This window comes from Protopterus annectens, chromosome 7.part0 (assembly GCF_019279795.1).
Source record: "Protopterus annectens isolate FY-2018-M chromosome 7.part0, PAN1.0, whole genome shotgun sequence".
NCBI lineage: Eukaryota > Metazoa > Chordata > Ceratodontiformes > Protopteridae > Protopterus > Protopterus annectens.
In genome coordinates, this window is record NC_056739.1 from 702,376,103 (window position 1) to 702,390,616 (window position 14,514).

Below are 14,514 nucleotides of genomic sequence, written 5' to 3' on the forward strand. Positions count from 1 at the left end.
AGAATTGAAGTTATTGTTTGGCAATGAATGTGAGCGTGACAATTCGCTATTAAAGAAACCAAGTAAATTTATTCCCCCAAACAACCCAGTAGTAGAAGTCTTTAATAGTCTGTGCAAGAAAGAACTGTACGATAAACTATATATATAAACAAAAGTAGAATGAGAAAAAACAATTTATCCAAAAATGAGAGCATGGCTATGCAAGCGTTGAAAAATGACGAGTCCATAGTGATAAAAGCAGCAGATAAGGGAGGCCCAACAGTCATAATGGACAGATCATTTTATGAAACACAAATGATATCTTTATTATATAATTTAGATGTATATAAACTTATTAGTATTGTTGATGTTGAAAGTATAAAGCGCAGATTTAATACACTTCTATATGACTGTTTGATTGAACAGCGGATTACAAAGCAACAATATGATTATTTTTTGGTACCACATCCACTGATTCCCTTAATACAAGGCATACCTAAAATCCACAAAGATCCTGTAAATCCCCCCATGAGACCCATAGTCTCAGGGAGGGGATGGATAACAGAACCCATATCAATATATATATAGAAAAAATGTTGAGACCTATAGTCAACAAGAATGAAGTAATTTTGACTGACACCAAACAGTTCCTAACTGAATTGTTCGAATGTACAGAGGCTTTGTTTGTCCCCAGTGAGACAATATTGATGGTCACATTGGATGTCAACTCCCTATTCACTTGTATCCCAAATGATCTAGGCAAAGAAATGTTACGTGAATATTTGACACAAGAAGGAACATATACAGCCAGTAAGGTGGAACTTTTATGTTTACTAATGGAACAGGTACTAGTAAACAACACAATGATATTTAACCATAATATTTACAGTCAAAGAGAAGGAGTAGACATGGGCACGTCCAGTGCGAACAGTTACGCTAACATAGTGATGGCTAACTGGGAAAAGAAAAATGTGGTAGATGGAAAATGGCAACAGATTAGATTTTACAAACGCTTTATAGATGACCTCTTCCTGTTGTGGCAAGGTACTGAATTAGAGTTAAAAAGCTTCCATGCGAGTTTAAATGAAAGTACAACTTTTTTGAAATTTGAGATGAATTACTCAAAAATACAGCTAGTTTTCTTGATGTGACAGTAAGTAGGGACTCACAGGGGAGCTTCTTAACCCAAGTACACAGGAAAGAGTGCTACAAGAACACATACGTACATAGAGGAAGTATGCATTCCCACCACATCTTTAAAAATGTAATAAAAGGATAAGCATTAAGGATATCCAGATTAACAGCAGAAGAAGCAACATTTGAACAAGAAGTGATAGACTTGAGTAACAAGTTTATACAGAGGGGGTACAATGAAAGTGAAATTAGGAAAGTAATGACTGAATTTAAGACCTTTAGACCTACTAAGGGTAAGCCCTACTTTTTGCAGGGAGGGCATCAAATAGCAGAGGATACAGGAATAAGTCACACTAATAACTTAAAGATATCGACTGAATACACCACTGTCAAAATAATGAAAGATACTGTGAGGAAATACTGGCTCATACTTACAAGTGACCCACGCATTAGAGAGCTAGTGGGAGAAGAACCTGAATTCTGTTATAAGAATAAAAAGTCATTGAAGGGACACCTATGCTATGGCAAATATGAGAACCATAGTGCAGACAGCCACATAGGAACAGTATCATGTGGCAACTGTAACCAGTGTAAATGGATAGATAACAGCAACAAATTTAAACACCCAGACACTGGGATAGAACATGTATTTAAAGTTTCAGCTAGTTGTATCACCCAAAATATAGTATACCTAGCAATTTGTAATGTATGCTTAAGTTACTATATAGGAAAAACTAACAGGGAGTTTAAAATGAGAATAAGGGAACATCAGTTAAGTATAAGAAATTTTGATAAAACTAGTGCCTTGGCTAAACATGTGTTAACCGAGGGCTCTACACATACTTTCCGCTTCATGGTCATCGAAGTGGTTAGAGAGAGTGAGATGGGAGGTGACATAATTAATAAAATGGAGACATCAGAGGTAAGGTGGATAGTTAGGTTAAGGGGCAATAAAGGCAAAGGACTTAATGACAGCATCCCATTAAAGCCTATATTGAAGAATAGGTTGTTACGTTGAAGATAAAACAGATTATATTGTCGGATAGGAAATCAAGCCCTCATAAATAGTGGCATCACCCACCATACAGTTGCACCAGAAATGTACACAATTTTAAAGTATAAGTCAACACTTTGTTTTTTGTAATTAATAGTTGGAAGTTTACTTCTTATAAGCGATTACTAGAATGTTAAATATAAGCACTATATATTAAGTTTTTATATGTATCTAAAATTGTTTTATGTAAGAATATTTTATGTAGAAATTAATTTAAGTACAAATCAGAAAACATTTAGTAATGAGCCCACATTGATAGTGTTAGCTAACGTTCATTGTGATTACATTTTTGAAATATTGCTTGAGAAATGGCTCAATGTTGGTGGCCAGTACAAAGTATCAGCAATACACAGTGAATGGTAGATAGTGGAATATATCTTTAAGATGAATGTATGCTCATTATTTAATTAGTGATTGTTAAGTAAATTGCTTCTTATAAAAGGAAGCAGGAATTTTATGTTTTTTATGGTTTGATGAAGTGGGAGGTATTCCCATGAAAGCGCTTACCTACTGCAATAAAGCCGTGTTTTTAAACTATATACAACAAGCCTGTGATTGAACATACTTTTGTACTATAGGATTATTTCAAATGTTCTTCTGCCTGGTATATGATCCTCAGACTTTTGTGTCTATTATATTGTTCACGGACGTTTCTTTGGGGATACATTTCTCCAGTTTGTCTCTTGATGCTTGTGTGTGGATTCTGTATAATTACACCTTAAACAAAGATTCCTCTCACACAGCCATAACCATATTGGTGTAGCTATTGGCACTGAATTTGTCCATAGCTATGCCATCTTTCTGTATGTAGTATCTACCATCAAAGGTAAAAACATTATTTTCAAGGACTATTTCCATGAATATACTAATCAAGTCAACTGATCATAATTTTTCATCAAATAGGCCCTTATATAGTAATTTCCAAACCTATTTGGGATCACTGTAAACAGTGATTTAATGTCAAAAGTCACAGCATATTAATAAGAGCCTAAATGATTTGAACTAAGATGTTAATAGAGGTCAGTTAAAAATGTTTTCCCCTAGGACAACCCTATTTTTCTCTAACACTAGACAGAGATGTTTCTCAGCATAGATGGAAGTGTTTGGTGCACCAATTGTGTCCTGCTACTACAGGTCTCAATAGGGGGTTATAGCTGTCTTTATGCACCTTAGGAAGTCCTTAGATAATAAATAGCAAGGGTTCTTCAACCAATAAATATATGAACAGATCATATGAAATCATCCTGCGTAAAACGTACTTTTGTACTATAGGATTATTTCAAGTGTTCTTCTGCCTGGTATATGATCCCTGGACTTTTGTGTGTATTGTAATTATACAGAAGTTATGTTCCATTCTACCATCATTTTGTTGATGATTTATTCCTTCTATGGACAGGTGAATATGAAGATTTGGATGCATTTTCAATAGTTTGAACAACACTACACCTTTTTTAGTTTACAATGAGATATTCATTAACAGATATTGAATATTTGGATGTATATTGAAGAAAACTAGACAATGGTTTTGATGACATGTGTATATAGGAAGATGTATTACAACAACACACTGATACATAAACATAGTATGCATCCAAGTCATATATTCAAGAACATAGTAAAAGAGAAGGTTTGACAGCCTCTAGGCTTAATGTCTCAGATGATGAGTTCATCAGTGAAATCTCTAGTCTTAAGGATAGGTTAGTGGAGAGGCTATAAAGAAAAGGAGATAGAAGAAGCATTGAATGAAATAACTGGACTTGAGAAGAAGTATAGTGCAACCCAATTTCTCTGAACAGACAAATATTATAACTAGGAAAATAAACCTGACACTTTGAGAATGGTTAATGTTTTCCGTTATATCACAGCAGTGATACCAGAGAAATCGCAGGAGTTATAAAGAAGCATTGGAATATTTTAACAGCTGATTCAAAGCTTAAGGAAATAGTAGGTGAGATTCCACACCTCACTTTTAAGAACAAGAAGAGGTTAAAAATACTTCTATGCTATTCACAGGATCCTGCTGATAACAAATATGTTGAAGGGGGTGTAAGACATCCATGCATGAGATGTAATTGTTGTTGTTACATAGATAGTAGTGGATGTTTTAAACATCCTGATACAGACTTGAATTATTTCTTTAAGGTTGATGTGGACTGTTTCACGCAACATGTGGTTTATCTAGCATACTGTTTGATATGTTGGTCATTTTACATCAGAAAAACTGATAGAATGTTAAAAAATCAAGTCAGGGAACATATTTATAATATTCAAATATGTTTGGTTAGTAATGCTTTAAACATGTCTTAAACTCAGATGAACAATGTGTTTTTAAGTTTTTAGTCATTAACATTGTGAAACCCAGTACAGTGGGGAGAAATCAGGAATCTTCTCCTTCTTTTGGCTTTTTCCCAGTTAGGGGTCGCCACAGCGGATCACTGTCCGCTTATGATTGGCAACAGAGTTTTACAGTGTCGAGTTGCCAGCCCGGCGCCCAACCTTCCACAGAAGGCACACACACGCACACACTCACACCTAGGGCCAATTTAGAGTGTCCAATCCACCTACAGCATGTCTTTGGGATGTGGGAGGAAACCAGATCACCTGGAGGAAACCCACGTGACCACAGGGAGGACATGCAGACTCCGCACAGAAGGCACTCCAGCCGTGGATCGAACCGGAGAACCTATTGCTGTGAGGTGGCAACGTTAACCGCTGCACCACCGTGGCCACCCACAGGAGATATCAGGAATAAACATCCAAAATAAAGCACTAAGGAACCAGTAAAACGAAGCCACCAACACAGCATAGAAAGGAGCAAAAAAGTCTGTTTTATTTAACGTTACAAAGACACCACATTTTCGTCCTAGTGTATCCAGGACTTCATCAGAAAGGATAAGTACATTGCAATACCTCCTTATATAACTCCTTCCTAATTACCTGGTGATGGTAATTAGTCCCAATTAAATAAAATATCAGGTTCAAGTCTTAAGCAGTCATACTTTTTGCATAAATTCCTGTTTAAATGTATCAGGTGACTGAAACATCAGTTTAGTTTAAAATTAAAAAAATGTTACATTTAGAAAAGCTGCACAATGCTAAGCAGTGCTTAAACATGGTCAACAGTCTATGTCTGTTTATGCATTGCTAAGCTTCACTTACACATGGTTTGTGCAAGTTTGAGCAATGCTAAGAGGCAATACACTTTTTTGAATGGTACAGAATGAGGTGCAAGGGAAGGAATGCAGCCTGTTTAAAGGCCAATAGGCAGGAATTACACATCATTGTTTGGAGTTCTAACTTGGCTGTGGATATGCCTGGTACTGTTGGTAAAGGAGTGTGCCTTCATGTGCAAAAGTGGGGAGTGCAGGAGTCCAGAGTTTTTGTTGGACTCCTGGTTAAGAATTATGGACCCTGGCTGCTGCAGAGCAACTACCAGGGCTCACAGTGCAAGTCTGAGGCCTGGGATCATTTGGCCAGGGAACTTATCAGTGTTACTCGTATACCGCACACTGGTGAGCAGTGCCATCACCAGTATGATGACCTGAATAGTAGGAAGAGGAGAACCTTGGAAACCTGCGTCCAAGAAGCTAGGGATGGGCACACCCCACAGATATATAAGTGTGTTGGCAGTAACTTAGAAACATACAAGCTGAAACTGTGCAAAACTGGTATGCATAATGGTTTGCTTCTCTTATCACAGCTGCAGAAGAGAGGGCTTGCAACGTCCAGTCTCATGCAGGGCACTTGGCCAGGATGAGGCGTGAGAATGCTAAGTAGGGAAACATCAAAGTAATAACTTAATATATAATGTAATTACACATTAAAGTAAATAAACAGTTTGCAGTCTTAGCAGTCAGGTATAACATACCTGGTACATCTTACATTGTTATTAATGTGTCACTGCCTCTACTACTCTGTAGTATAGCTTCCAAACATCAGTTAATGTTGTGGTCTACTAAGATTAGGAGTCACTGTTCTGGTGTGTTCATGCCCTGAAATGTTCTGTAGGTTGCTGTAGGTTGCACTCAATAAATGAACAGGGTGTATGGGTAATGTATCAGTAGTCTTACACAGCTATCCATGGTCTACGTGCCAGAGTTGAAACAACATCAATCAATAACTTTTGAAATTGTGATGGTGCTTTCATAACTAATGTTTTCAAATAAAATGCTCACTATTCCTGCATTCACTGCTTCTGTGTTCTACTCTGACACCTGTCAACTATTACATGTGCATGAAAAAATGCACCGGTAACTATCAGAAGTAAATGTAGTTCAAACACCACATTAAGGGTTATGCTGTGTTCTGATCATCTTGTCTGAAATATGCTGTACATTGCACTCAGCCAATGAACAGGGTATATGGGTAAGTTAACAGAAGTCCTGGACAGCTATCCATATGTCAAAATACCAGATTTGCAGCAAAATTATCAATAAAGTTTAAAAGGAAATGGTGCTTTGAGAAGTAATGTTCTCAAAAAAGTGTTCATTATTCTTGAATTCACTGCTTCTGTATTCTAATCTGACACCAGTCAACTGCCACTTGCGAATGAAAAGTAATGCACCAAGAAGTGGCACACATAAATGTAGTGCAATACCCAGATTAAGGGTCAAGCTTGTGTTCTGATACTTTTTCATGAAATATGCTGTAGATAGCACTCAGTAAATCAACAGGTTATATGGGTAACATAAAAGAAGTCCTAGATAGCCATACATGTGTGGAAATGTCAGATTTGAATTGACATGAAGCAATAAAAAGTATAAAAGAAGATGGTGCTTTGATAACTAATGTTTTCAAAGTGCTCGTTCTCTTCTGGGCACTGCTTGTGGGATCCAGTCTGATAGCACACACAACTATGCATGTCTGTAAATGTATGATTTCACACAACATGTCACAATAAATGTTTGAAAGGAGATGGTGCATTGATAATTTGTTATATTCAAATAAAGTGCACATTATTCCTGTAGTCACTGTTTGTGGGTTCTAATTGTATGTCAGCCAACTGTGAAATTACCAGCTGTCTAGTGTAATAACTGAACATACCTTTCAACTGTCATGACTTTTGCAGAATGTAATGAGTACTACCCCACATGTCTGGTCCTTGATTTGCAGATATATGACATTACTTGGAATTCAATTTACTGGCAAATCCTTTACCAGAACACCCTGCTACTAATGTATGAGCATACTGTGTAAAAACATTCCCTGTAGTTGTGCCTTTGTACTACCATTTGGAAGGGCTTGGCCCATAATTTCCCATCCCAACAGGTTGAGAGCTATGTACATGCAACATCATCTATGCGATATTTGCCATCACTGTACGTGCAACTGTAATCTTGCATATGTAGAAGTATGCAGTAGTAGTCTGCATAGTAGTACTACCTGCGAAGTTACTAATGTTTATTTTTTCTCACTTACCCCACCACTTCTCTTCTTTAATTTATTAATTATATTTATTATTATAATTTGATATTAATATATTATTTGTAACTACCTGTTAAATTGGCCTTATGTATAATTTCATATTGCTTTGCTGTTAAAATACTTTCATCTATGTTATTTATTGTTGTGTTCCTCATTATATTCCTTTCTATTTCATTTGATTAATCATTATCTTCTATTATGTTAATACTAACATTTGTTTGATTATGTTTATTTTTACCTTATGTTTATATTTAATTTACTACAGTGCGACAAGGTAGACTAGTTCCAGGTGATCCACCTACCTTGGTTCCTCTGGCTGAGGCATCGGGGCTCAGCACATCTGGGCCTAAGCCTGGTGGTGCCCCTCTGCTACCCCTGCACTACCTGCTGCATTGGGTAGTTCAACAGCATAGGTTGGGGGTGGTCCCTCCTCCGTCAGTGCAAGTGGAGGGGGTGATTATTTCACCCGTGGGGAACTGCCAGGCATGGTGCATGGGTTGCTGCACCAAACTCTCAGAGCATGTCTACACTGGATAGAGAGCATGCTGTCCATCCTGGTGGGGTAACCCTGCCCTGAGCATAGGCGTCAACCACTGCCTCCACAGGATCAGTGAAGGAGCAGTGCTGACAGTCCCATGGGTGAGGACTTGAGTCACACTGCTACCGTGTCTGAAGTCCAAATGACTGGGATTCCACAACACCCTCCCAAACCAAGATGTTCACCCCCCTCTTGTGTCACACACCAACCCTCTCTGCTGTCTTGTCTGTCTGTAAAAGCTTCTTCACCTTCCCAACTTAACTCCCACACAAATACCTTTGTCCCTTTTCCAGCATTCCACTCTCACCTAAAAAAAAAAAATGGGCACCTGTCCCAAAAAAAAAAAATCATTCCATACATAGCTCTCCATTTCACACATGTTCCCTGAACACACTTAATTTGGTCTAATTGGCTTGGCTATATACTTTTGTTGTCCTCACCCCTCTCTCTGGGGGTGACAGTCCAAATTCAGTTAAAAGATTGGTTAAAGTTCACAGTTGTTGCTGTATAAGAAATGAATAGCTATGGTTCTTTCCTACACCCTTCCTGCATATACCTGCCTTTCACTATGTTTTCCCCCTGCTTACACCCCATTTCACCACTGTCCTATCTCCCCATTTTTCTTTTCTTTAAAGATTTTTTGCACAATGCTGCATACCACAAAGGATTGCTTAGCTGTTGTAAATAGTGGCATATTGATATATATAGTTAATAACATAGTAATCACGTTGAAAAATTACACCTGCACCACATTTTGAAACCAGGACCATTGCATCTCAATAACAGTGCATTAACCCACCAAGCTACATACCCACTTATTAACACAGGTGTTTTGAGTGAAACATAATACTTGCCAATTTTCCTTCATTAAGCATGTTTAAGCAATGCTGTGCATCACACCACTTTGTGCAAATTTGTTAAAAGAATAATGGAAAATGGGAGTGCAACTGGGACTCTGCTATAGGAAAGTTTCACTATAAAGCCTGACACATAATAATACAAACAGTTGAGGTACCTAACAGCAGGTAATGCTGCAATTATATCTGCAACATCTAAAAATACACCTGCTAAAAGATTAATAGAAAAATAGGTGTTTAGGGACTCTGATGGCAAAATACATCCCTATAAAGCCATACACATAGTAATACATGTAAATGATGTATGTAACAGCATGTAACTATGCAATTATATCTACAGCATTTATTAGTACGCCTTCTGTAGCATTGAGTCAGTAGCTCTGTCTAAGTGCCTTGAAAACATTACGTTTTGGTCTACATGGTTCTGGGTTCAAATCCAGTGGAATCTAGCATTTAAAATATATGTATGTGTACATCACCGTTATGAATTCTAATATGTATGACTAACTCATCACCTATTTATCCACCAGAAGCAGTACAGATGGAATGTCTGCTTTTCAATTATGGAAGTCTAATACCTACAGATAGGAACACAGGTAACATATTCCTATTACAACAATAGAAAGAGCATACAGTGTCAGGCCATGCATTATTATGCATTCACAGAGAATTTTTAAGTATATAATTCCAATGAGGTCCTATAATATCAGACTGCAGCACACCAATGATTTGCTACTGATATTACAGACAACCACAGCTGCACAAGTAACATACACATATGGAGGTCATGCTAGAAGCAAGATTTGCCAGGACACATGTTTCAGATGAATACCATAACATAACCCATGACTTGGTGGCTGTCCAAATGGTGGACATACTAGTACATGTACTCCCTACCTTGTTGTAGGACACAACAACCATATTGCCTTTGACTCTGTTAGTGATACCTTTGGCTAACATACTTACCTTAAACACATACCTCAATTTCCTGTAGGATGGGTTCCCTCAATCAGGCTCTGGCTAGACCAAGGCTGCCACAGTTCACACCATTACTCATAAGTGTTGTAGTCTTCTACATTCTGCAGCCTCTCTGACTATGCTTATTGCCTGCAGTAGTAGTCTCAGCTGCAGCCTGTAGCACACACATCTGTATGTAATAAGTAGGTCGTACAAACATTCTCTTGGTGCTGACAAAGTATCTTTACCCAGTAATTTCCACCCCCACATATGAGAAAGGCAATGGATTCTACATTGAGGCCTTATATCTTGCTGAATATTTGCATGGGATTGGCTGACTTTATTGCAAATCAGCTTTGTATGCTGCAATTAACATTCCTGAACCACAGCTTTGTTCCGAGGCAATCACCTGCTAATGAGAACCATCTTAAAAAGGCAAACTCCTAGCTAAGGGAAACCATTGTGTATGAGAGTTGCTTTACCTGGTGAACTTGTTTACACAACTATTATATATCTCTCTGTCTTTCAACAGAAGAGTATTGCACTCTATCAGGTATGTAGCCATTTTGTTTCCAACATGATGCATATGTTTTAATATACTTAAGCGGAATAGGGCATCAGTAGTCCTTTCTGAGAACTGTACAGCTGATGTGCTATTGATCTGTAGCTGTGCAACACCGTCAGAGGATGTAGACTACAGCAAGGGTATCATGCTGTCTGCTAACTAGGGACACACATCTCCTGGATACTTCCTTTGTTAGCAGTTATAATACTACACAGCAAATTTTTGGCATTGCATGGTATACATATGTTATGGGGGGCTCCTGCTATGGCCTACACTACAAGTCAACTTCTGTCTTGGGTGTGTGAGCATATGTGAGTATCTGTCATGGCACAAACAGGAGTAGGTGACTATTGCTACTATCCTAGTTGATTCTACACCCTTTGTGTGTTTAGCACACTGTTACATATTAGATGTGCAATCAAGCAGAGAATACTGATAGCAGTCCTTTAGTGCTGTACCTGTACATACTGTACACCCACATTTGTGATCCTGACATGTGTTCTCATTTTTTTGTTTTTCATATGATATAATGCATGCCAAATGTCACTCATCTGAAAGTGACCTCATAATTGAGGCGTTATGTCAACACTACCAAGTGCTGTTGTCCAGAGGGAGGGCTAATAGGCAAGAGTGACAAGCCTTGTGGGACAAACTGGTGCACAACATAAATGCCATGGGGCACCAGAATCACATTTATAAGCAGGTGCAACACTGTGCCATGGACATGATCAATTCTGCACTCAGACAGGCAGCAGATGTGGCCAGGGATCATCAGGTCACCTGTGTTGGGCATGCAGCGAACAACCACTATCGGCTACAGAGGAATCCCTGGCAAAACTTGCAACACAGGACAGCTTCCACGCATCTATCACACATATGTCATGGATGTGGGTGCCATTGTATCCACTCAAGAGGGACGTCCAGGTATGCTTAGTTACATCAGCATTGGAATAGTGTAGTATTTAGCATGTCAGGGTGTACATAGGTTTATGTGGGTGCCAGCTGTTTCATGGGTAGGGGGAAGGAGGTTACCAGCAGTTCTAAGATAATGCAGAGATTGTGACCCATATACCTGTTAACATAGCAGTTAATGTAAATGGGAGATATTTGGATATAGTATCAATCTTATACTGCAACATGTAGTACTGTTTACATTACCTATCCCTCAAATGTTTTTCAGGACTGTCAGGAATAGGAAGAGGTCATGCTCCTGCTGTTGGTAAGCAAAAAATATTTTTGTCAGAGATGTAGACTTAGTTCAAGGTATTAGGTAAAGTGTCATCCTAGGCCAGCTGGCTAGATTGATGTACATTCTGCATGACTGACAAATGTACAGATATGCTGTGACTGTACACACTTTAGGGTCATGCCACTGCCTTGTAGGTGTGACCACAGTTATTGATTTCACAGTATTGTCAAGACTTTTCAGATGTCCATACCTATACATTGTGCAGAGTTCTGCAGAATGTCAGTAGTGTGCATAATGTGTCTTGCTAATGAGAGTCTAGTTTAAAGACCCATTATTTTAATATACTTACAGATTTGGGTAGAAAATAATGTTCTCATGTCCTACTAAAACAGATTGTGGGTTTTTCAAGTCTGTAGTAGTGACAGCAGTGTATACAGCTTTTCATAGATTGCAACTCAGTACTGCATAGGATAGTAGTGCCGGTATTAATGTGATGTTTTTCTCTTTGTATCACAGGCAGGGGTGGCTCATGCTATTGGACTGCAGGATTACAGCCCCCCAGCTGTAAAGAAAATAAAAATTAAATTAAAAGAAAAAAGAAAAAAAGAAAAACAAAATAAAAATACAAATAGCAAGTCCCAGAAATCCACACATGCATGTTTGTGGTGTTCTCGGAACTCCACAGTTACAACTACATAGACTGGAAGGGGACTGGACTGCAATATCTGCAGGCTGGGTAGTTTGCTCTTGGGGGAAGGGAACTTTGCTCTCACAGGGCTTTTTTACTGAACTCCTTTGGGACTTTGAAGCTGCAGGAATTAATGAAAGGCTTTTTTGAAACTTGTACTGGACTCCTTTTAACAAAGCTAAGACTCTGCAGGAATCAGCTTAGAGTTTTTTTTGTGTGTGTATGTGTGTGTGTGTGTGTGTGTGTGTGTGTGTGTGTGTGTGTGTGTGTGTGTGTGTGTGTGTGTGTGTGTATAAAATGCCTCAGCTAATAATACCTGGTGATTAGACAGAACTCAGGAAGTATACCTGGTGGCTAGACTCAAACCTTGTACCTTTGGAGCAGGTAGCAAGATTTGAAATCCCTACCCATCACCACTTGTGAAAGTTTTGCCGCATATTTTTGCTCTGTTCTGTTTCTCATAAAATCTGTGGTTTTCTGGATTTTGAATTCACTAAATAATGACAGGCATTTGAATTTCAGACTTTAAATTCTTCAGAAAGTACATGGTAACACAAAACCTTTTATTCTAGCAATTTTCTGTTTATAAGATCAATATTTGAAATATGTCCCTATTTTGGGGATGTATTCCCCCATTATTGGCTTTGTACAGTTTTTTTGTGCTAAGAGGTTGAGAGCTATGGTGAGAACTGAATTCATTGAATATGTTTGGGGGCTGTATTCCCCCATTATTGGCTTTGTCTAGGTGTTTTGTGCTAAGAGGTTGAGAGCGATGGTGAGAACTGAATTCACTAAATGATAGCCATTTAAGTTTCTGACTACCTATCTTTTAAGAAACAGCTGATTTGGCATAGTGGTATGTTGCTCTGAGTGTAGTGCACAGGGTCCTAGGTTCAAGCCATGGCAGTGAAATGCAAGGTGGTTACACAGCATTTTATTCTAGCAACTTTCCAAGATTATACAAGCAATGTTTACAATGTGTCCCTAGTTTTTGGACTTTTGTCCCCCACCCAATACATTTTGGCTTTTTCCAGATTTTTTGTGCTTCAAAGTTGAGAGATACAGTTGAGTGTTGAGTGGATTGTACAAGGAGCTGAGAGTTTGAAGAGAAGTTTAGTGCTGATTATGATGTGTCTGCTTGCATTGTTAATAGCACAACAGGTAGTATACTTGCTTTTGATGCAGAAGGCTGTGGTTTCCACTCCCACAATATATAGATGCATTGCTGATACCGTTTTCTACTTTTAAGGGGGGTGGATGCTGCAGTCCTAATAATGTCCTGTTTGGCAGAGATATCTAGTAATGATGAACCTGTTATCAGTTTGCCATCCATTCCCTATTGCAATATTACTAGCTTATCATTTTTAATGTAACATAGGCAATTTATTACTCAAGGGCAACAGGCACTTTATTTGTTGATGAAACAATGAAATATAAAGTTGTTTGCTAGCAGCAACCTCTTCACTAGTTACAGATCTCTTTAATGTGAAATTATTTAGATGGCTTTTACTTCTGCAGAGATTGTGCATATTTACTGATTGGTGGATTGTAGAAGTTTGAGTAGACTTTTATGATGGAAAATGTTTGAATTGGCCAGTTTTGTCATTATTGGCGCATGCATTTTGTTTCATTGCTTATTTGAAAAATGTTCAAAACAATAACTTTAAAATACCCTCTAACAACTGTACTATACTATACAAGGAATATAATTTAATACAATTAGGAAGGTGTATCAAAGAACTCATATATGTTTCCTGTGCAAAGGGCCTATGATTTGAAAACAGCCCAAAGTTAATCTTTATCTGCCACTGGCCAGATGTATTTTCATTGAATGTGGGTTTCAGTGCTGTTTCAATGAATGTCAGTTTCAAGGACAGAGAAGTTTTAGTGTTACATCTATTTTCATTCTGATGCTGCATTGCTTTGTTTAGCATATGTCTATTAGTGTTTGTGCTGTAAAATGTAAACTAAAACTTTTAAATGAAATCCAAATAATCGTAGAAGTAAAGCAGTATGCACATTACAGTGTTTATGGTAAATGGAGCAAAATAACCAAGTAATGGGACATTGGAATAGCTGCATTCAACCATGATTTTGGCTTTTTCCAGATTTTTTGTGCTTCAAAGTTG

At 38.0% G+C, this 14,514-nt stretch overlaps 1 protein-coding gene across 1 annotated transcript in view; it reads left to right on the forward strand.

Moving 5' to 3' along the window:
- The first annotated feature begins 572 nt into the window (after positions 1-572).
- The window catches only part of LOC122806079 (flocculation protein FLO11-like), a 244,101-nt gene continuing 230,159 nt past the window's right edge, over positions 573-14,514 (forward strand). The window contains exon 1 of the mRNA XM_044076318.1: positions 573-1,018. Coding sequence (XP_043932253.1) covers positions 573-1,018 — 446 coding nt within the window. The remainder of the gene's footprint in view (positions 1,019-14,514) is intronic.